This window comes from Notolabrus celidotus, chromosome 7 (genome assembly GCF_009762535.1).
Source record: "Notolabrus celidotus isolate fNotCel1 chromosome 7, fNotCel1.pri, whole genome shotgun sequence".
Classification (NCBI taxonomy): Eukaryota; Metazoa; Chordata; class Actinopteri; order Labriformes; family Labridae; genus Notolabrus; species Notolabrus celidotus.
The window spans coordinates 11,782,214-11,805,694 of NC_048278.1; the positions used below are offsets into that span (position 1 = coordinate 11,782,214).

Sequence of the window (23,481 nt, forward strand, 5' to 3'; positions counted from 1 at the left end):
CAATATGCATAAATAGTGTTTTCTGACAAAAACTCTCATCCTGTTATCTTTGAAATGACAAAGGATGAAGGATACATTTGACATGGAAAACATTAAAATGAGCAGTTTGGGCAGCGTGTGGACAATCTGTTATCGATCAGCAACCTTTAAGCACTGCTCTGAAACTGAAAACATGGCTCATACAAAATTAGCTTTTGTGACATCAGTGGCACAGAAAGATGGCTGCTGTCTGTGCAGCCAGCGGGAACACATATGAGGGCTGTTTTTAACAAGTCCTCTGTGTTCCAGTTTAATTAGAGAGAAACAAATAGGCACGCAACTTCACACTGTGTTTACAGGACCGTAAAAGACAACGCTTTTTTCTCTCTGTCACTGATGGCTACAGCTGTAATGAGTCCAGCTTCATATTTGTCCTCAAATGGAGGAATCAACACACTCATCAGATTTTTTACATGCCATTTTTTTTAACCAAAGAACTGAGACAAAAGAGACAGCAGACGCCATAACAATGTCAAAGTTTACTGCAGCAAATTAGGTAAGTGTAAAAGCCAGTCTGGAGGTCTTAAATATACAGAAGAAGAAAAGAGTGTGTAAAACTGTGTGTTTAACGGCTCTCATCTGTAGTTTTACGGCTCGACTCGCCCGTGACAGACAAGTCTTCTAGACGCTTAGCCACAAACACACGGGTGCTTCAGTCCTTGTAAACGCCTGTAGGGACAGTGGGTGGGCCCAAATTAAAAGAGCTACAGTGAGAGTATGTTAGAGAGCATGAAGCATCATTAAGTTACAGAGGGGGAAGGACCGATATGATGCAATTTTATTCATTAGTGGTCTGACGGATGTTCAGCTGCCTGTGATTAGGAGGGGTAAACAGCAGCTGTTCACTAGAGTGAAAGTTGTTCCGCTGGGGAAGGTCATAACTCTGTTGTCACAGGGGAAAAATAGAAGCTGCAGATCAGGACAGAATACAACTGATTCATGGACAGAAAGGAGAGTCCAGCAGCCTGACCTGACTAAATTTATTCATGCGATGAGTCCCAAACAGGTTTGTGCAACACAGGGTACTTCAATAGTTGCCAACGAGGTACATGAAAATCTTTCAATTTGAAATAACTGATGTAATGTATTTTTTCAGAACAGTTTGTATAAAAAAAACATTTTTTAAATTTCTTAATCACTGTCGCTCCTGACAACTTTGGGCCTGATACACAAAAGGACCGACTAGCATTTGCATCCGCTAGACTTGTGCTACTGAAAATATATCATAATTCATGAAGCACACAGGTTAAAGGATAGTTGCACCCCACATTTCTCAGCAGAAGTTCTCTTTTGAAGTATTTTCATGAGCCATTATGTATTTATTTGGGTCAAAATAGCCTCTAGTATTTGTAAGTGCAGGCTTGAACCTTCCAGTGATAATGACAACAATTGTGCCTCTGGATGACCTCAAACTGACCATGTAATAAGCTTTGTTATCACATTTTTATCAGAGCCATTATGGACTAACTTCTCAATACAAAAAGTTACCCCTCCCCATTTAGCGTATCATCAGCATGTGGGCAGATTTGGGCTCACTAAGGATAGGGGCATAGCTCTGGGCAGCAGTGAGTGGCGATGCTGACGCTGTATCCTGCCAATAAGTTGCAGATGACAAACATAAGACACTGTAAGTCAAAATCCAGCTCTCCAAAAACGTTAAGTTTTCAAATGTTTATTGATAAAATAGTATTCATTATTATATTTTAAGTATTTCAGTAGTTTGATCTCTGCTCCTCTCTGCAGTGCTGTTGAGGTTTCAATCCAAGATGGAAAGACTAAGCATAAGACCACTAAACAGCCCAAACATGTCTTGGTAAGCGCACAGAGGAAAGGTCGCTGCAAACTCTGCAGGGCAGGCAGGTTGGTGGTTGGCGCAGACGGAGCAGAAGGAGGAGGATCAGAGGCCTTTCAGGATGAAGCAGCAGATGGTTGATGAGGAAGCTGCTTGACATGCATTAAAGATCAAACAGGTGAAACATGAGCGAAAGAGACAAGAACAAGTGCATTCTTTTTTTTTCATTTCTTCTGATGAGGCACTCAATGTATGTATGAGCACTGCAATCTGTTTAGAAGTCATTATATTCTTGTATTCATGAGCAGCCTGACAGAGGGCAAGACACTGGATTTCAGACTTTCAGGTTTAAAGAACAAACTCAGTATGACAGAGACTGTATGGTTTACTGTTAACAACGAAAAAGACTACATTTATTTTACCTCAAGCCTTTCACTTCGTCAGTAATTCTGCTGATTGTTTTCTAGATTTGTCAATTAAATCTGATGTCTATGAAGTGTCAGTAAATAAAAAAAAACACCCATCAGAGACTTCAAGTATCCTCTTCAAGTATCCTCTGATCAACCATCCAAAACTGACACACTTTCAAAGTCTGAATAATAACCCTGCACTGAAACATTGCTGAAGCCTACACCTCCCCTGATATTTAACAAGGTGCAGACTAGAGCCATGGTCTCCACCTACACAGTTTTGGTTAAATTTTTGCTGAATGAATAATAAGGCTAAAACTTGAAATGTAAATACGAGTCTCAATGTCTGATGGCACATTGTGTGGGCACATTTTTTAGCTAGTGTAATTTCTACACTATACATCCTAGTGTGAAATTAAGTATTTGAATGTGGCATCTGTGTTTGGTTACTGTGGTCATTTACAGTGGATTGTTTTTTAAATTTTTTTGCTTTTATTTGGATAAGAATGCTGAGGAGCGGCAGGGAATCTAGGAGAAGAGAGTGGGGGATGACAGGCAGCAAACAGCCAAGGTCATGAGTCAGTCCAACAGCCACTGGGTCAAGGACTGTAGCCTCTGTGTAAGGGACCCGTGCTTTAACCTATCAGCTACAAGTACCCACTGTGGGACTGTTTATTACAGAAGTGACAGATGTCTATGGTATCAAGTAGGGATGTAAATTTCAAGTATTTCCCGTAATCCATCTTGGAAATGTTAACGATCAATTAATCATTTAAAAAAAGAAAAGTGATGGCCCGGACTTCAACATGTGGATTTACTGCAACAAGAGAACTGAACAGAAACATATTTTGGACTCAGTGTCCAGTTTTCTGTCTACTCGTTCTCATTGAGTAAAATAAGCATGTGAACACAGTCAGGTGTCAGTAAGGAGCGAAACTGGGTCATTATTAGTCCGGGGGCAGAGAGACAAAGCACTCGTGGAGACCTGTCACACAGCCGCAGCCCCCAGCTGAGCATCTCCTCTCTGCGCAACAACTGTAGTCAGCTGATTCACATCGAAACATGCTTTAAACGTTAAACACCTCCCAGATAGCTGAACGAAATATGAGACCACATGACGTTTGTTCCACGTGATAGAAAATGGAAACAAAAAATGTGTTCAAGTACATTCTTAACAATCAATTAATCGATAATCGATTAATTGTTGACATCCCTAGAATCAAGATTACAGACAGCCCCCTTGCTACCAGCTACAATTGGTGCTCAGCTAAGACCTGGTTTATATCCTCAAATAAAATTTACAGAGATTCATATTTCTGGAAGCGTTCATCGATTCCACATTTTACTTAGCAGGCATGGTATTAGGACATATCTAACAGGAATCAGTAATGGGAAATATAAGCTGAGAATGAAGATGTCGTGCCAAAGGTTGGAGTTTGAATCAATGCACGCTTACATGTATAGTGCCAACAGAAAATCAATATGTCTGAGCCAAAAAGCACTACGCTAACTATTAAAGTTTTTCATGGCTGGGTACATACACTGTAAACTGAGTTTAAGTTCAAGCATGAATGGAAGATTTTTCTGAATGGCACATTTCATATAACCACTCTTCTTTAAAAACACAGAAACAAAACAAGACGAGCCAGACTTGGAAAGTACACATGCCAAAGTCACAAAGGAACAGAGCTGGTCAAAACAAGCTAACCCTGTGAGCACTCCTCTGTAATCCCATGGCAAAACAAGGCTGAGGAAAAAACGACTCAATTAGCAACAAAAACAACAAAAAATAGAGAAAGAACAAGGACGATGTGGGATTTTAATACATGCCAGCTGGGAGGGAGCCTTTTTCAATTTTCCACTGTGTGAAGGATTCATCTGGCTCAAGCAGCCACTCTGAAACCCCAAAAAATGAAGATGTAAAGTTTTGGCTACAATAAAAACTGTGACACTAAACATGTGACCCTCCAAAGTACTCAATGTAACATAAAAACGGCTAAATACACAACTATATTTGTTGCACAATAAGACACGCCAAGCGTATTACTAAAAGTAGGCTGTCAGTAAATGAACAATCTTGTTTTGAGAGATGCTAAAAATATGCTAAACATTGCCTATTCTTTCCAGTGGTTTGGTGCAGAGTCGTCATAGAAAAGCACCAGGTTAACCGCTAAAGATGGCAATGCTCTGACATCCTTTAGGTCTTAGGAGAGCGAAGACAATACACAGAAAAATGCAAAATGTCCATCCCATTCCAGCCTTTTCATGTACAATAGGCACACCAAAATATCTGCATCAGCTTGATGACAGTTTCAATGTTCAGGAGCCACAACAAAGTGTGCTGAGCAGCACAGAGAACATAGACGGGCTGCAGGTTTAAGTTTTCAGGTTTCAAATTTACATTTCATTGGCCTTGACAAAATCTGGTAAAATATACTGTGCAATGTTAACAGCTTATGTTAAAATTATACTTGAGCTGGCAGCATTTCCAAGATATGTATCAGTTTAAAACTGTTATTGATTGTTTAAATTATAATGTTTTGCTATACTACAAGCCACTGCAGTTGGTACAATATTATATGATTGACTTTCTGGTGTTTATCTAACTATTCTAGAGTAGGATTTGTACTGTAATCCTCAAAATTAAAAAGGACAAATGACGGCAAGGTACAGGAATATAACTGCATATAATCTCCATTAAAAATAACCTAAAATTATCAAGATTTATTGTTGAATTGTTTGGTCAATTAGAGGTCAATCTCTTTAAAATTGTCCAATCATCAGTAGGAAATCTAAACTTGATATGCTATCATAATGTCCAAAAGCAGTAAACCCTTATATTGAAGAAACTGGTACAAGTAAATGTTGGACGTTTTTTATTGACTGAAGTGATTCATTGATGATCGAAAGAGTTGGCATCTCTTTTTTTTTGGTCTATGCACTTTAATTTGACTCAATATTTCAGTGCCATAGTGCAGTCTTACAAGATTTAATGAAAGATACATCACTCTTACACTCACCTTGGATTTTTTTCTTTAACATTTGGAGAGAAATCAACCATAAATTCCTAACTCTTTTGTTGTCATACTAGTGGTTTTGAGTTATCTCTAAATTAACTTCTCCTTAATAATGACAGGAAACTAGTTTGAGCCGACTGTGTGTTTGACTACTGGCTTTAATTTCAATTTTCCGCTGCAGAGAAACTGGATATAACTTTGTGAGGGCTGAAAAAGCACTTTGGGACTGAGGGGGACAAATATGCATAACTTCAAGTTTGAGGATTAGATTTAAATATAAATTATGAATAAATTCTCTCATTAAAACATGCTCAATTCTCCTATAAAAAACAATAACGGCGGGTGGTTTTCCATCCCCCTACAGAGTGCCAAGAGCAATAATTCTTCACAATCCTCTACACCGCAGCCAGTCTAAAATATAAATTACTTTGACAAATATTTTTCCCAAACCCTTCATAGCCATATGTAGAAACCAGCTTCAGCAGGAGCATGACTTTATCATTGTGACAAGCCAGTCTGATGGAGAGTCCAACAGAGAGCAGAAACCTGGAGGATTTCATCAATTAACGATCAATACATGTGAAAGTACAGAACGCTTTCCTGATGTGGAAATATCTTAGGAGGAAAAAAACATATTTGGGGAGGACCTGATGGGAAAAATGCTTCAACAAAGGCTCTAAGCTTACAATGCACCTTTACAAAGAACACACTGATGGCGATGTATTCCTCTGTCAACACACCTTCACAGTGCTTTTATCTGCGATATGCGATCAGGCTACTGTACTTCATACTAATCTTTTCTCTCTGTAGTCGAGCTCGACTAATAAAAGCCTGTATGGGTAATATGACCCGTGTCTTTCTGTTATTCCAACAAGCAGCTGTTGTGGGTTCCTGCTCAGCTTGATTCCCAAAATTCAACCCCTCCTCCATTCCTCCCCATGGCATGCTGCGGGGTCAAGCTTATTTGTAAAGACAAACACTTATGAGTTGATCTGTCAAGGGATACAGAGCCATAACCTGGCAGAGAAAAGCTTTGGGCAGCAGCTCAGAGTCAATTTAGCAGACTCTCATTGGGATGGTTACCGACATTGAAGCATCTGTCTGGGACTCTTTGTGAGTGAAGGGCTGGATGTGATGTTACTCACACAGACTAACATATTCAACAATGATTGAACATGACTTGACCCTGGGTTTCATAACACTAAATGTAGCACTGTTAAGATATTATAATGAATGTAAACACTTGTGTTGAGTCCTTGTGGCTTTCGTTACAAGCTTTTAGACACTGATTGATTGTGAAAAACCAGCGAGTAAGACACACACAAGACACTTTGATTACAACTGCTTATTACCTGACGTCCTTGTTGATCACCAGTCTGTTAAATACCTGATTCTGCTTAATCAAAACCTCGAAATGGCAACGATTAATCTCAATAGTAAACACATACTGGCACATTTCACCTCTACCTGTTGACACTGTGGCTAAAAGCGAGTGTCTGTCTCAGGCTGGTCTTGAGTGGAGAAATAATGACAACTAGTGGGCACCGATGTGAGGGGCCACTGGGCACTAGGCCATCACCATCTCTGAGGGAAAAGTGGAGCCACATCCTGTCCTGGCAATGGCAGCAGAGCTCGTGAGTGCATCTATGAGCTGCTGATCTCTGCAAAGTCAGAAACATTACTGCTGTTATCTACCTCTGATGGTTTGTGACATTTGCCTCACTGACGTTTAAAAGGTGTGTCACATGATGAGTCTGAGATGGAGGGCTGAATGAGAACAGAAATATCAATATAGATATTCCAGCAGAAGTCCTGCTTATTGTCAAACATTTCCCTTGAAATGTTCGGTTTCATGTGAATTATTATTATGTTTTAAAGCAAGCGGTTTTAACTTGACTTGAAATACTCTGTTTAATGTTAACTCGTCCCAGGGAGCTGACAAGAACCTTTTGCAGTGATGCGTTACCGATCATTGAATCTGAGGAACTATTTTTTTAGCTTCATCAATAAATAATGTCCATACGGCCTTTCACCTTACCTAAGTAGCCATTCGTATAAATAACTTTCATCCTCACAATGTTGGGTGTTATTTTTTTAATCCAGTTTACGTGCAAGTAGATGTAACACAACCATGGAGCCCTGCACTGGCAAAACTGACTCTAGCAGGGAACCTTGATTGACATAGTTTAAAGCATAAGGCTGCTGAGCTAGCTGGGTGATGAGGCAAGTTTGGAACGAGGACTTGTTGCAAACTCTTTCACTTCTCTCGTCTTCAAATCATCTGTGCTCTTTGACTACTAGACACAGAGTGACAAACGCAAGCAAATGAAACTCTAAACGACTAGAAACCCCTCTTTTCATTTTTATAACAGCAGGTCAAGGTCAATATTTAGGTGATTATTTTTTTCTATAGAAACACACTGTAAGTGCTCTGTTTTCTTGTTCTGCATCAAAGCTTTTTTGATCCACAAATCTATTGTAGTTTATTGTTGAGACTCGGCTGTGTAAAACATGACTATCACAGCTTATACTGTATAGGATGTTTAAGTCCCCCATTGTGCCACAACACTAATGATCCTCTTTGTCACCGCACTGTTTGGAATAATGACTGTCATTACTATAAGGAACATCTCTTTTGTGAAATATTGAATAATTTCCTCTTTTTTCCAATGCACCTGCAATTTAGGGACAGATGATTTTGTCCTTTATGGATTTCTTCCATTTGTCTCTTATTAAGATCATATTGCTGGAGCTCCTCTGTAGCTGCAGTATATTAAGCTAATTGTTATTTAAATATGTTCCAGCGTTGTGAGATTTGTGTGTGTGTGATTTAATTTAGAGTTTATGTCTTTTTACAAAAGATGCTTACATTTTGTTTACTCATTCAAATTAACTATATGTTTAAATGTGTCATGAAAGGCAGCTGCAGGAAATGACATTACACCGCCACAGGCCTGGGGAGAAAAATGCTCCAAAAGTGGAGCAACTGTAGACCTCTTCATGTCGATAGTATGTGTGAGATCTCTTCCTACTTCAGCCCCCCAACCCCCTCCTCAAACACATGCACACATATACACTCATCACGCTCTCTGTATCTGGATGACAGAGGACTTTGCCTGAGGTGACCTCAGGAGCAAACTTACAGCTGATGTGTTCTGACAAGTGCGCTACAAGAAAGTGCTAACAGAGCAATGTAATGGTTAAACTCATTTTATATTTATTTTATTTTAACTTTCACCTCAGTCCTGTCACCCAGCTGACCATTTTCCAGTGAATGTTATCTCATTTTTGGCTGTGTGGGACTGTGAGCCTTGGAATAGCTCTGAAGACTCTTAGTGGTTCAGTTTGCCTGAGGGCAGGAGGGCATAAAAAACCACAGTTGACAAGAATATATGTCTTGCTCTCATAATATTGAGACTCAGAAATTAGTTGACCTCTGACCACTCTGACTTACAGTCATAAAAAACTAACCTAAGAGAAACAAGGCTGTCAGAAGCTACTGTAGAAAAAGGCTGATTTCATAAAGTTGTAGTCAATTATTACCAATTTTGAGATGAGTTTAGCTTTTTTGACAAGATAGTCAGGGACATGAGTAGCTGTATCACTTGGATATCACAACAAACAAAACATGTACTCTGTTTTTGCCTCCAAGCTGGTAGTTTCTACCGAAGTTGAGTGAGGTTGCCCTTCACTGAAGTTCCCACACTGAGCTTTTTGTGTTCCCATAAAGAGGGGCTGTGTATGGGCTCACAGCTACAAGGGGCAGCAGGGGGAAAGAGCTGACATCACAATTTTTCAGTTTGTCTGCAAGGGACATTTTCAAACATGTGTATATCTAGGGTGCCAGGGTTAGGTGTTTGGTGCAGAAGACATCTGCAGCTGTGCAAAACTTAAATGATTTGTTTGTTTAAACGTTATCTACCTTATTTCTTGCCCCTGTGATACCTTATAGGAACAATTGGTGGGGCTTCCACTGCATTCTGTAACTGAACATGAAACCGTTGTTTGCCACTGGGATGCTTATCCTGATTATAATAGCGATATAGAGATTGAAAATGAAGGAACATCATCTCTTATGCCGCGAGCAGGGTAATATGATCATTCGTCCTCATACTTTAGGAGGGATGGGAGAACGATATGAAGAAATGGCAGATAATGTGCATTAACATGTTTAGCTACTTTATTAGGTCTGCTGCAACAGACATAAAGCAAAGAACAACCTGAAAGGCCAAGAGGCATATCATTATCTAAATAGTAATAAGGTCCAGCTCATTCTGATCAAGCTTACTATGTCAGTGTTGCTACAGTTCATGGTTATTAGGGTACTAGACATCACAGCTGTAACCTAATTTGATGTACTGTGTTGGTAAGACTATTTTGCATGCATGTATTCATCTTCTAAAAATATCAATGCAACATCTGGACATTTTTAACTGCTTTGCCAGTTGTACTTAAAACTTTTTCATTCATGCTGCTCTAAATAGCCTAAACATTACAGTCTAAGTAGCAACAGACTATGGTAAATCTAATGCCTTGTCATGCTCTACACACCTGATATCAAAACGTTAACTAATGCCACCACAACCTTACCTCATCCAGCCTGCTAAGTATGTACTGGGACCAAACTGAGCAAAGTTGCAGAGTTTAAGAAGTGAAGTTTCCGAACAATAACACGTTCATTTGAAATAGTTGATTGCTTCGAATCTTATAGCTTGACTTTTAATGTTTAACAATTATTTGACTCGGAAATTAAGCCATGTATGATTGAGCCAGAATATGCAGCTGGGGAATGACAGTAGAGCCAGGTTTAAGTTGACACAGCTCAACAAGCAGGAGAACTCAGCTCACTCGATCAGCACATACTGTGGTTCATTGCTTCAATGACAACATTATTACAAAATTCACACAATTATGCATCATTACATCTGATGAGTAGCTGCCAAAGAATTAGAAAGGAGAAGAGAGGGGAAATAAATCCACAGAGAAGCAAACAATGATCCAAATGCTGTTTTTTCAAAAGTCACAACATGAAGTATAAAAATTAATGCACTAGTATGTGACTTTACATAAACCGAAATGGAATCAGTCAATTTTGTCTTCATAGAGTGAGGAGAAGCCAATTCTGACGTGCATTTAAGGTTAAACCTATCAGGGGCTGGTATAGGGCGGGGGTGGGGGACTGTTGAGGGACAGGCTGGCTTCCCAGCTGTAGCACTGCCCCTGTGGGTAAGTCAGGGAGGTCAGAGGGCCTCTGGCCCATCACCAACTATGCTGCAGTGTTACCAGGCTCGTGCCAAGCAGAGTGCCCACGAGCATCGCCCATTGCTGTGTCTTCCTGATGTGCTGCCATCACCCCTCATCCCCGAGACCATCTTCAGCATGTATCCTCACCCTGGCTCTGAATGAAGATAGTGGAATATCCTTTGTCCTTGCATAAAGCCCCCCACCCCCACTCATGATGAGTACTGTGTAGCCTACGTCACATTTGAACAAAAGAACAGTGGTGCTATTTATGGAGAGATGGGGCCTTTCCTGAGGCATTTTTTATACTGCTGGTCTTCGATGTTGGCTGATATATCAGTTACTTACACACTTTAACAAAATAAGGGAATACACCAAAACATTTTATTGTTTTCTATAATGGCAGAATTACCAATGTAAAGTTAAAGGTGAAAAATATTTGATACTGCATCCAAGCTCAAATGAGAAATATCAATCACAGAGTAAAGAACTCCTCTACTCTGGTAAATCTACGTTAAAAACTAAAAACAAATGGAAGAAATAGATTAGATCAGATCAGGGCAGTCTGAGATATTCAGGGTTTGGGTTCACCTCAACAGGGACACAACAGGCCAAATGCAACCTAAACTAGCTACTGAATGCCTAAACATAGCACAGTAGTGGTGGATAGGGCACGGCTTGTATGAGCCGTGACTAACTGCTGGCCATAGTGGCACAGCAGTGACAGCATGGCCGGTAGGGGCGATGCCAGCAGTGACTGACAGAATTGCACATGCAGGCAGGAACACTCACTTTGGTTTATTTCTATTGGCATATTGAAACTCATCCAAGGCGCCTTTTTACAGCTTTGAAGGCAACACCAAGAAGGCAGCATCAATTGCTATGGCAACAAGATATTGCCAAAAATTGGCCTTTTCATTGAGGGATTTCTACGACATATAAACATATCAAGAAGCTGACTATGTGTTTTGCATGAGGCTTGCTCTGAAGCACCTCAGCAGTTGGCAGATAAACTCAGTTATTAGGCCTCAATCTGCCTGTGCAACCCTCCATATCAGATTACAGTCAGATCTCCAAACAAGTCAAGCGGCCTCCCTCCCCCTGTGTCAGTTCCCCTCTGGGCAAGCATCTGCCAGCACATTCGTGATAAAGATGCAGAGATCAGGAAAGTATGAAAAAAGTGAAAATAGGCTAATAAAAGAGGCAGAACTATGAGGGGTGATAATCTTTGAGCGAGAGCCTGGCCTCAGCGCAGTGCTAACAAAAGGCACAGTGATGACAGAAATGCAAACAAGCAGCACAGTCTGCATAGGCCACAGGGGAGAAACATCAAGGAAGGATAAGTGGGAAGAGGCGATGAAGAGATGTACATTCAACATTTGAACACCACTCACATCTGATGGTGTATGTCATTATGATGTAATGCCTCTACGGTTGTATGAGATGAGGTTTTTCTTAGGAGATGAGATGAGAGGACTGCAAAAATAACACAAAATCACACGAGGCGTTGCAGTAAATATGATGGGGTGAGAGGCAGGAAAGGTAATAAAGAGAAATGGGGCAAGCAGATAAGAAAAAGGTGATTGTATCTCACTGAAGGTGATGCACAGAATACAACCTGTTAAGTGGCTGACTGGGGCAGTCTCCCAAAAGAAATACTCATCAGAAAGTGAGACTCAAGGGGCAGCCAAGTGGAGAGCCTCGCCTTCAATTGTGGGTTGACTTCCAGGCTGTGGCCTCGAGTTTCTGCCCAGATTGGAAGCAGTTTGACCATATGAAGGAAGTGAAAGCAGCCTTTTGGCTCTCAAATTGTAGCTAAATCAGAGGTGCATGAAAACTGTTTTTACTTTTTCTGTCAAATGTCCTGCTCAGGCAGCTTTATTTGTTTTTTTTTAGAAGTTATGGTCCCCTTAAAAGGAAAATGGGCCTATATGGGTATATCTTATTTATTTGACAACAAATAAAAGTATCAAGAACAAAAGTGTGTTCATATAGAAAAGGGCCATGTTGCAACTGTGCCTGCAGTGACAGGTGTGCTAGATAGACAATTGGTTCACTGCACTCTAAACTGCTTCATCTATAATGGACATTTTTACCTTAGTTTAGTTTATTTTCACATTAGCCAAAATGAAACAATATATTAAAAAACATTATCAGTCCATAGTAAATCATTAGTGTATAATCAAACTAGGATAAATCAAAGTTTTGTCACAGCGCTATTAACACTAACAGAAGGAAAAAGGGCAAATATTAAACTCATGTCCACCCAGTAGCTGGTTGTGGTTTGGTAAATGACAAGCACCAGGACAAATTATAAATCAAAAATCTAAATTATTTTATTTGGATTAAATAATTGATAATTTGATGAAAACAGTGAAGCTGAAATTTCTAATCCGATACATTTTAATCAGGTTGGAGAAATATGTTTCTGTGGTAAGTGTGACAGCAGATTGACATTTCAAAGGAGGTAAACAGGTGCTATTCTGATGTTTTTTATGTATTTTTGTCACAGCACAATACCCACAATGCAAGGCTTGTCTTTGTGTTTGGACTTCCCTGAAAACAGAGCCAGGGGAACTCCCTCTGAGTGAATTCCAGACTGAAACATGAAACCATGAGCAGGCTATTCCCATCATCTGCGACTGGTTTTAAACCAGAATAGAGATTTGCATATACATACATTAAGTCATGTATTATGTTGGTCTGGTGGGAAAAAAAATCTGTTGAGAATGAGAATTCATATTGTAATTTGTTTATTGACATTTTTTTTCTTGTCCGTCAGCTCTTCCCTCATTTTGCTCATGCTTGAGAGTTGATTATAGTCTTGAATAATTTCTTGGCCCGAGTTTATAAAATATGACAATCTGCTAATGAGATGTTTGCCACAAGTTGTATTCTGCAAACACTGCCCCCTTCATGTAAACATGCTCAGTGTAACTCTGTGTTGATTTATCAGGTTGATAACCAGCTTCATGTGACAGCCTATGGAGGTCTCCTCTGTCAGGGTTAAGGCAGGCTATATGAAACTTGATTCTTGTTATAGGCCCATGGTTGGTTTTTAATCTAATAAGTGGGTCCAAAGTCTTTTTAGTTTAATACCAAATTGGATCCCAGAAATCATTCAAACAGAGCTGATCAAGTCAGTGATGAATGAGTGCCGTTTGTGTAAACAGTAGGATGACAAGGCTGATGAGGGATCAGATAACAAGGGTAAACAAAGAATTCAGATTGGTTATTAGCTCTCAGACCAAGCTCCATAAGGACTAGGATATATCATTTTGGACCTGCAAAGACCTTTAGCTTACAGCTACATTCACAATTGTAGTTTGAATGAAGTTGCATCCTTTTCCAAAAAGAAATGCATGCATCTTAAACAAGTCAATACTTTCCAGAAGATGGCTGTGGTTAGATCTGACAGTGACAGCAGATGCTCTTCAAAAGTTATGGTGTGCATTGAAACATGGTAATCAGTTATGTAAACTGTATAATAAATTACAGCGCAAGTGCTAAAATATGCAAACCCCAGAAAGCATGCCCAACTCACAATGACATTCTTCAGTATTACATAACCACAGTAAAGCACATGTACTACCACTGTAAGCATCTAAATGAAAACAAAAATTCTGTTCTTTCACGTCTGCAGAAGACTTTCACTTCTGCTCATAAAGCTGTCTCAGACAAATATACCTCGTGACCATCTTCACACAGTTTCCGCTCCTCGCCCTCGCACTGACACAGCAACCACCATCTGGACAGAGACATCCCACCTCTGCTTGTTGTCACTGCACACCAGGTTTTCTTTCCTCTCTTTAAGTTATTGAACTTTGCTTTAGATGTTTATGAGAAGCTTATTTTCAAGTCACAACCCAAACTACTTCCTGCAACAAAATGCCTTTAGTGTCAAAAGGTCTAAAAATATTAAGACCACATCATGTGAAACAGAAACAGCATCTACAGAGAGAGCTTTCTAAGGTGAAACCACCAAAGCTGGCCCAATGGTAGACAATTTGAATCACAATACGACAATTAAAATAATCTATAAGTTTAATAAACCCTCATTTAGAAGTCATTCTACTAACCTGACCTTGAACACATCATAATGTTGCCTCCTTTCGTTAGCAAACGGTTAATCCTGTTGATTTCAACAGTTGTGAAGGGACCATGTACAATATTGTCAGTAAGTTGGGTGATAAGAATAAAAATTAAACTGAGGGACTATTTTTCAGCTACAGCTATTTAGAAATAATTTAGGAATCAATGCCTAGTGCCAGCTTATCTGTGTATGTAGTTGGTAGCCAATAAGTGTGATAATGTATAGTTATGCCAAATATTAAACTTGTAACATGAGCAGAGGGTTCATCTTCTTGCAACTCTATTTAGCAAAGCAATCTGCCAACTCTACATTATCCCTTACTAAGTTTTCATAGTTCTCAAGGTTTTTTTTTTCTTTTTAAGTTATATTTTTGGCTTTTTTGCCTTTATTTGATAGGACAGCTAAAGAGAGACAGGAAATGTGGGGAGTAGAGAGTGGGGGAGGACATGCAGAGAATGGTCAACCGGCCGGGAATTGAACCAGCGACCCCTGCGTTGAGGACTGTAGCCACTATACGTGGGGCGCTTAGACTACTAGGCCACCAGCACCCCGAGTTCTCTAGGTTTTACCAGGACCAGATTTGATTTGCCATAGGAGGTCTACACTTTTCTACAAAAAAAAAAATCAGGTAAAAAACACTCCATAAAGCAGATCTGAATGGAATATCAGTGTCTATCTGAGGCTTTTTGGAGGGGGCTAGAGCTTGGCTACCGGCTGAGATGTTGCCAATTGTAGCTCACCAGCTGACCAAAATCCTTTGATGGTTACATAAGAAAACACAGAGGAACACCAAAAAGCAGTCTACAGGTAAAAGTGAGTCTTGCAGACTGATATGGGAGTTTTAGCCGTTGCAAGTGGAGAAATAATCAGAGCTTTGTATCAGTCAGCTAAATCTGATTGGACTCACTAAATTGGGAGTAGGATGAAACTTCATACACTACAACAGTATTGGGACGTATTTGACACCAGAGGACATAAAGACAATAAAGTGTGGATTTGTAGATAAAAAAACACATTTCTTGGTGACAGAGTGTCAATGGCTAGACTATAAAACTGTAGCTCAAAAAGTAATATACAGCTCTGGGATTTAGAGCTGCGCCTGATTATTCATTCAGATGTCTACTAAACATTTTATTGTGTCTGTTGGCTTCAAATGCCCAATAATCCCTATCAAACTCAGCTTTCAGGATGAGCCAGCAGCCTTTACTGCAGTCTATAAATCCAAATATTCCTCACAATAAACCCACTGATAGATATTTAACAAGTGAGAGCAGTGAGTTCATGTCACCACTCCAGCTCAGAAACCTGAGGTGGAGGAACACTGTATCCCTATCCCCCACACTTTCCTGTGTGCTGAAAATACTTGCGAGGATAAGAGCCTGTTAATCCAGAGGTGAGATGAATGGCAGCACTGTGTATGTGTCTGCGAGCAGGAAGGAGGGCAGGCTGGGACCCCTGGCGCAGCTCGGCACAGCACAAAGACTGGCTCAGTGCTGCTGCTGTCACACATGGGCAAAGGATAAAAATGTACATGTATGCAGTAGTCATACAGTGTACAGGAAAATGCAACCACAGTGGAGTGAACGCGCAAGACACTTGCATTGCATTTACTCCATGTATCACCTGTAGATCTTATTTTTGAAAATAAATGACAGCTTGAAGACCTGATTAAAAAATATTCTTGGCTCTGATTTCAGTTGATCTTCTAGATTAAATTATTCCTGGAGGCATGTATGTCAGAAAGTGTGAGCGTTGAAGGTGAGATATCACTTAAAGCAGCAGTGCCATGAGGATGCATGGTGTGGACCAGTCAGAGGATAACTGCCAGAGCAGGGGCAGGCTTATATGCATATTCACTCCTCTGACCTGTTCCTCATGTTGCCTCAGACTAGGATGATAAGGAAAGGAATTCTGTGTACACTGCCACCTGGAAGTGTTGGATGGTGAAATTGAACCTTAGCAAGGTATCACAACCACACTTTGGCTGCTCAAGCAGATTTGCTGAAGCAAATTAGAATTAAAAACATGCATTCACATGATGGAGCAGGAACTCACACTGACTTACATGAGTGACAGAAATGACAATATTCAAGATTCAGAGAGACGTTTGAATCCAGTGTGGCTGAAGACAAGGCTACAGAGAGTTTAACGTGAATGTCCCCTAAAAATCTGGGATTCATCAAGAAAATAAAAAAAGTGACATTTAAAAATTTTGGAGGTGGAATCCGTGAAATCCCTGCACTTTGTTTTTTCAGCTGCCTTGTTGTACAGAGAGTAGCGCAGCAACAGCATGACAGTCTGTAAACTGTACAAAAAAATGCTATCAGGGAGTGAAAAGTTTGTTTAACTAGAAACTGAATTGTTTGCAAAGGTACCCTTCCAAAAAATAACTTAATAAAAGAGACAAGGAGATTTGTACTGGTAAAGCTCTGAATGAAGCATCCAAGGTGCCAGGCTGCCAGCTGGGCAGCTGACCTGACAGTGCTCTGCTTTTTTTAGGCTTCTGATTAGAGAGTGTTCTTGGTTTACAAGATATTGAACAGAAACCAAACTATTTCAGAAGGCTCCTTTTCTCAAAAAGCTTGAAGTGTCAATATTGTTATTACAGTGATGCTTTGCAAGGTTACAGAGACTGCAAGCTGAGCTGCTACTGAACACGAGCACAATTAATCACTTTATACGATATCGTTGAAAATGTTGATACCGTATGAAAACCTAAGGAAGTTGTCAGCTGTGAATGATTTAGTGTTCAGCAGACAGTTGACACACTGATAAAAATCTGATAAACTTACTTTTACATGAGACAAGTACAGGCCCATGAAGAAGTGTGGTACAGACTAAAAAGGGGGAATACATGATTAAAGAAAATTTAAGTCGGGTATAGCCCTTTGATACAGAACTTCCCTTTATCAGATGTCTAAATACAATAACTCTAAATTAACACTAAAATAAGTGTCCCATGACTGCGGAATGTGCAACTTTTAGCTTTCAAAGTTGTCATGTGAATCTAAAAAGATGTTTTTAGGTCGAGCTCCCAACCGGTTTCAGTTTCCCCCAAGTGGTCAGGAGAGGCAGTTCTTGCTTGTATTGTTCGGACCAAACAATACAGAAAAGAAAAATATAGGTTTGTTCTTCACCATAAATTCATTGTTAGTATTGTTCTCTTGCACTCAAGCAACAAAAGGCTTAGGAGTGTTTGCAGGTGGCCCAGGGAGAGCAAACAGCATAAATGCAAAAAATGTAAGCAGAGAAATATTTAGTGAGGACAATACGATAATCCCTCTGTTATAAAAAACACAAAAAACCTTGCAAAGCTTTTGAAAGGAATATTATGGATATCTTATTTTCAGTAAGCACAGAACTTTTATGTATTTCACTTCATTGAATTCCTCTCAATATGAGTCCACAAATTAGGCTTTGATAATTGTTTAAATATTATGAAATTGCAAATGGAAGAGTACAATATCCAAAGTGCAGAGGCTGCTAATAACAGTCATTTTACAACTCATAACAATGACTTTTCTTTATTAACCACTGACCATTTGAAGAATCAGCTGGTTCAGGGTTTATGAAACCACATGATTTTCCCTTTAGTTTGCTGCACAAAGCAGTACAGCTGTTGAGATGATTGGCTGTTTCTTCTCAATTTTGATATTGCAAATTTAGACGAAGGGAAAGTAAAGAGGTGGGCACAGGTAATCAAAAATTTAACTCCATTATCAATTGATCCATTAACAAAGATGTTAACCGGGATGACAGTTAATCAAAACTAACAGAAGTTATTGTTCACAATAACATTGAAATCTGAGGAAAATCCGACGGCCTGTCAGTGGTCCTGCTGCTCCATGTTTCAGATCCAGTAAAAGATTTAATTTGAATGCATTATATCCAGAAAGGTCCATGTATAACTTCAAATCTAAAAGGCTATGCTCTTGCTGAAATTGTCTGTGATCCATCTCACTATGTAAGAGAAGAGCTTGGACCCTTCTTTCTCAGGTAAACAACCTTGCCATATATTCTGCTAGTGATGTGAATTCTGGCTTTTTTTCAGTGATCCTATCATTTAGTTCAGCTCAGCAAGAGCTAGCTCTTTCCCAAACGGCTCTTCATATTACCATTTTGACTCTTATTAAAAACCCCATTCTGTTAAAATGATTTCACCAATTATTTATTGTCAAAGATGTCTGATGCCACAGTGCTGCGCTCCTGCAGTGAAGTCAGGTAACACGAAAATGCCAGAACAAAAACGCTGTGAGTGGACACAGGCCCTTGCACTAAGGCAGCAGAGTGCTTGATTTACAGTCAAATGATTAATCACATGCTACAGAGGCTCTACGCTGTAGTAACTGTGAAAGGTTGTTAGCCTTATCATCAGCTGGGCCCACATTTTATCATAATCTGAAGATACAGAACTGTGGCAGCGAGGCCCTCAACTGCAACATTTGTCATACCATGAGACCAATGCAACTTTCAAGGCCAACAACCATCACATTAGCATTCATCACAGCTGAAAACAAAAGGCTGTGTGGGAGTTCAGTCTGTGTATTTTTCTGGATTAAGCGCACTGCCAACGGGACAAAAGGAAAATCATTTACTGACTCCTCAGCCACCCAACCATACCTCCTTAACGTTTATGAGCTCTATGTGATGGGACAAGAGTGTGAGCTGAGGATCCTTGTGAATGGACATTATAGTCAACATTTTAACAAAAATGTAAAACAAAGTGGAAGGGGGCTCTGATATGGTCTCTGTTATGATCCGGGCCCAATAAAAGTTGATTAGTAGAGTTCAATGACCCCTATGTTGGACACTGACATCAGTACATCATTACCCTTTGACCCCCACAAAGTCTTGACACGCCTCATAAAGTCAGGGACTGGATTTATGTCTGACACACTCACATTAAATATAATCCTCCACTGTATGGGGAGAAATTATGACGCTACATTAGACAGAAGAGGGAGACTATAAACTCTCTTAAGCAGCAAAAAGAACACTGTATAAAACTGATTTCCAGTGCATCCTTTTTCACCATAAAAGCAGGCTTCTACAGTTCTAGGTGAAAAAAAACCTTGCCCATATGCAAAGCAGTTCAGAGAAAGGGGATTTCATCAGATGGGTACCTTAAATTTAAACTCCCTCAGGGCAAATAGTAAACGTTGAGAAGCTTGAAATTCCAGCTCTTTCAATTCAGCTGCCATAAGTATTTAGGATGTCCAGTCAACAGCCTTATTGGACCAATTTTCTGGAGTTATGGCCTTGGATACATTTCACCCTGTCCAGCATTTACAACAGATAAAAAATATGGCGAAATCAATTGCTATTACTGCAACAGGTGGATTTACTAACAGAGAAAAATAATCAGATTGACATTAGAATTCAATTTTTGTGAACTTTGATATGCAAATGTGCAGCATTGTCTGATGAAATCCTGTACTAACAGTGCTCACACGTGAGATAACAGGTAGCAGGAGATTCTAGAAAGTACAGTAGGTGGAAGCTTACTCCTGCGTTCAAGTGGTCAAGAAATGTTGGTATACCACTAACAAAGCTCACATCATCTTAAACAGAAATAAAAAGAAAGTAAAAAATTGACATTGAGGTATGGCTTGTCAGTTTATCAGTCTTTTGCTTGCATATTATTTGGGGTACAGTAAAAGCTTTTAACTGGTGGAGTGGAACAGCTACCCAGGTGATTCACTTTGATTTTAAAGAGTCACATAAAGCAGCATTTTATTGGTTGTAGGGAATCTAACGGTGCACCAACAAGGCAAAAATTATGACAGAATGGAAAAAGCTATCAATTCTCTGAGCAAATAATTCATACCATCATCATTGCATCGAAATTGTTTGCAGATTCATATTAAATGCTCATGCACACACTGAAGTTGTTCAAATAATTTCCTGTATGGGAAATTGGGATCACTCAAGGAGCATGTGAATGAAGCAGTATTAGCCTACTACTCTCCTTCTACAAGGTGCTACCACTTCTCTTTTGGAGTCCAAACTGCCACATGGCATTGACTGTTCCTTCAGCTGTGAAAAAATCATGTCTCAGACCAAAATGTCTTTTGAGACAACCAAATTTACTTAAAAGTCATTTAAGCAGGGACAGCTGGTTTACATAGTCTATAGGGCTGAGAAATTAACAATTAAACTGCAAGCATTTACATGAACAAGGTGGATTCTTTACTTACTCTGTTTTCTTCTTTGTCCTCAGAGGAAAAATTGGAAGTTTAAAGACAATGGGCTCATAAACAATGTTCAAAAAGGACTAATTTCAAAAATATAACTTTTGTGGTTCTTGATTTCAACAAAAGGACTGACTAACAACAAGTGAAGCTAGGATTTCACTCTTCTTTTTCCCATGCTGCTTTTTGGAGGTAACACAGCATGGACACGACACAGAGTTGTGGATTCAAAACATTTATCTTACAAGATCAGAAGCATGAATGCAGCACAACTGGGCTGGACAAGGTAAACTTTGCCTGTCAACTTAACACAAGCCACCCCATTACTACACAGAGACATAAGCTGGTAAAAAAAAAACTTGCATTCTCTGTCAAGGAGGACAGAGAGAGACAGGTTAAGAGTTTTTAGTTATTAAGTGTTAGTAGTGTTGTAGTGTTGTGCTGTAACTTAGGGTCTTGCATGTTATGCTGTTTGTGCACTCAGGCGAAGCCAAATGTTAACTTATGTATTTAAAAGTACTTTTATACATTTCTTTGTACAGATAGTATTTTTTATTTTAATTTTTAGATGAGACTTTAGGTTTCTATAGGTATTGTCCTTACTGTCTTGTTGTTGTCAAGTTAACTTGCATTTGTTGGCCCACACAACCAATATGACCACCAGCTACCACTGCATTTAAGTGTCAATAACCTAGCCAACTGATCCCTGGAACAGCAATCCAGCCCTTCAGAGAAGAGCTAATGACTAATATATGATATCCTAAAAACAAGAAATACAGAAGGAGAAACTATGTAGCAATGAGAAGAGACTCGAAGTTTGGTCCGGATGCTGCATGTTCATGTGTTAACAGTGGTAACAAGTAATAGTTACAGTAGGGCAGTCACTAAATTGATATGTAAGAAAAACATTATAAGTGTGTTAATTTCACATCACTGATCACTGCTTTCTCCACACAGGGATCAAAATGCTCAGTCTTGACAATACAAAACTTGAGGAGTTTTCTAGCCGACATGCCTCAGGGTTGCTTCAAAATAAAAATGAGCTGTTTTGCTCGGATAAAGTGTCAAACAGAACGCCTCTTACCACAACACCTCCTCTCTTTTAGACAGCACCCACTGAACCACACACTAAAAGGAGGTGGTGCTCTACAGTCTCCATGTGTCTCAACTTCCTTCCTCTCTCAGAAACGGTCAGAGCGCCACAGTCATGCGCGGGAAATCAAAAGCAGCTGAATTGAAAGCCAAGAATGACAGACAGCAGACAGGAAGGCTAAAGATGTTTCTGATTCTTGACGCAGACAGATGTGAAACCTAGGCTTCGAGACGGAAGGCCTCAGACATGCAGAAACAGTGTAAAATAGGCTACAGTTTTAAACAAAACTTACAATTCATATTTCAGTCTAACTGCAGTTGTAACCAAATAACTGCACTCGGGCGCTGAAAGTTTACTAAACTTACCTTTCTTTGTACAGATAGTAAGTACAGGAAGTTTACTAAACTTTAAACAAAATACTGCCAGGCCAGTCACCACGAGGAATAATAAGCAGGAGGTTTACAGTAAGCCCCACTTTGCATCATACAGCTCTACATGGATTTCAATGGGTCATTTCTTTCTCCAAAGAAAGGATATTCTTTGTTAGCTGGGAAACTGGTCCTGGTTAAAATGTGCTCTTAGTGTAAAATGAGCTGTGCATTTAAGAAATTTCAGAAGTTGTATTTTTCACACGAGAGAAATATGTCAATTTATGGCGACAGGTAGCGTGGTATGCTTCTGGTTAACACGTGTGCGCAATCATATTTTGGTGTCAGTGGAGGTGTTGGGAAATTGTTGTGTCCATATGGTTTCCTGTTGTGATGATAAGCCTGCACCAACAGGTGTGCAACTTCAGCTCTTAAAACAGTCATGCAAATTATGGGAATAGACTTACACAAACGCATGGTAGATGAACGCCCAGGCTCTCGGTCTCTCTAGCACGTTGTACAGGTAGTTTTGAAGCCGCCGGTAGCGCACGTTCCTCCGGCCGCTCTGCGCGCTGTATATGAGCGGCTTACCCAGCAGGCTGAGCCGGGCACCCTGCTTGCCCCGCAGGCTGTCGGACCCAGCAGCACCTGCTGCGGCGGAGGCTGACAGCAAACCGTCTCCCGCGTTGTTCATCATCTTTCGGCCGGATTCCACATCTTTCAAGCCGTAGCCTTCGGTACGGTGCCCAGGCGATGTCCTCATCCAGAGCCCGGTGCCGCCTTCGTCTCCGCTGTGGTTCCGGGGCATGGCATCACCAAAGCGGGCATTAAGTGCGCGGAGGTCTTCTCAAGCATGCGTGTCCTGAGCCGGGAGCTGCGCTAACTCACTCATGCAAGAGACAGAAAGGGCTGAGTAATAAGAGTGAAACAGTCGCTGTTAACCGTCACACTTTGACCGCCCTATTTCCTCTTGCCTCTCGAGCCATTAACACAACTGTCGCCGCGCGTAAAGGTATCCACCGCACGCGTCCTGCGCGTGATGCTGTCCTATGAGACTAAATCAAGTTAGGGATGTAGTTTGTTCACACTGGAGCTGGATGCAAGGTAATCGAAGCTTCAATTTTCAGCACAGGCTTTCTTCCCTTAGCGCTTTACCGCCTGTTGCTTCATACAGCGATGCGCGTCCACGGCAGATGCGCATCTGAGCTGGTCGCGCTCGCGAGTCATTTTATCTTGA

The 23,481-nt window shown here is 40.2% G+C and overlaps 1 protein-coding gene and 1 long non-coding RNA gene across 3 annotated transcripts in view; both read right to left on the bottom strand.

Moving 5' to 3' along the window:
• The window catches only part of kcnq5b (potassium voltage-gated channel, KQT-like subfamily, member 5b), a 133,275-nt gene extending 109,794 nt beyond the window's left edge, over positions 1–23,481 (bottom strand). For both annotated transcript variants that reach the window (XM_034687772.1, XM_034687770.1), the window contains exon 1: positions 22,712–23,481. In XM_034687772.1, the coding sequence (XP_034543663.1) occupies positions 22,712–23,052 (341 nt within the window). In that variant the 5' untranslated portion in view covers positions 23,053–23,481. The remainder of the gene's footprint in view (positions 1–22,711) is intronic.
• LOC117815826 lies at positions 1,696–6,913 on the bottom strand. The gene is made up of 2 exons (XR_004631856.1): positions 6,726–6,913; positions 1,696–1,980 (listed from the first exon to the last, which is right to left on the bottom strand). It is a non-coding gene; the product is annotated as an uncharacterized LOC117815826 (long non-coding RNA).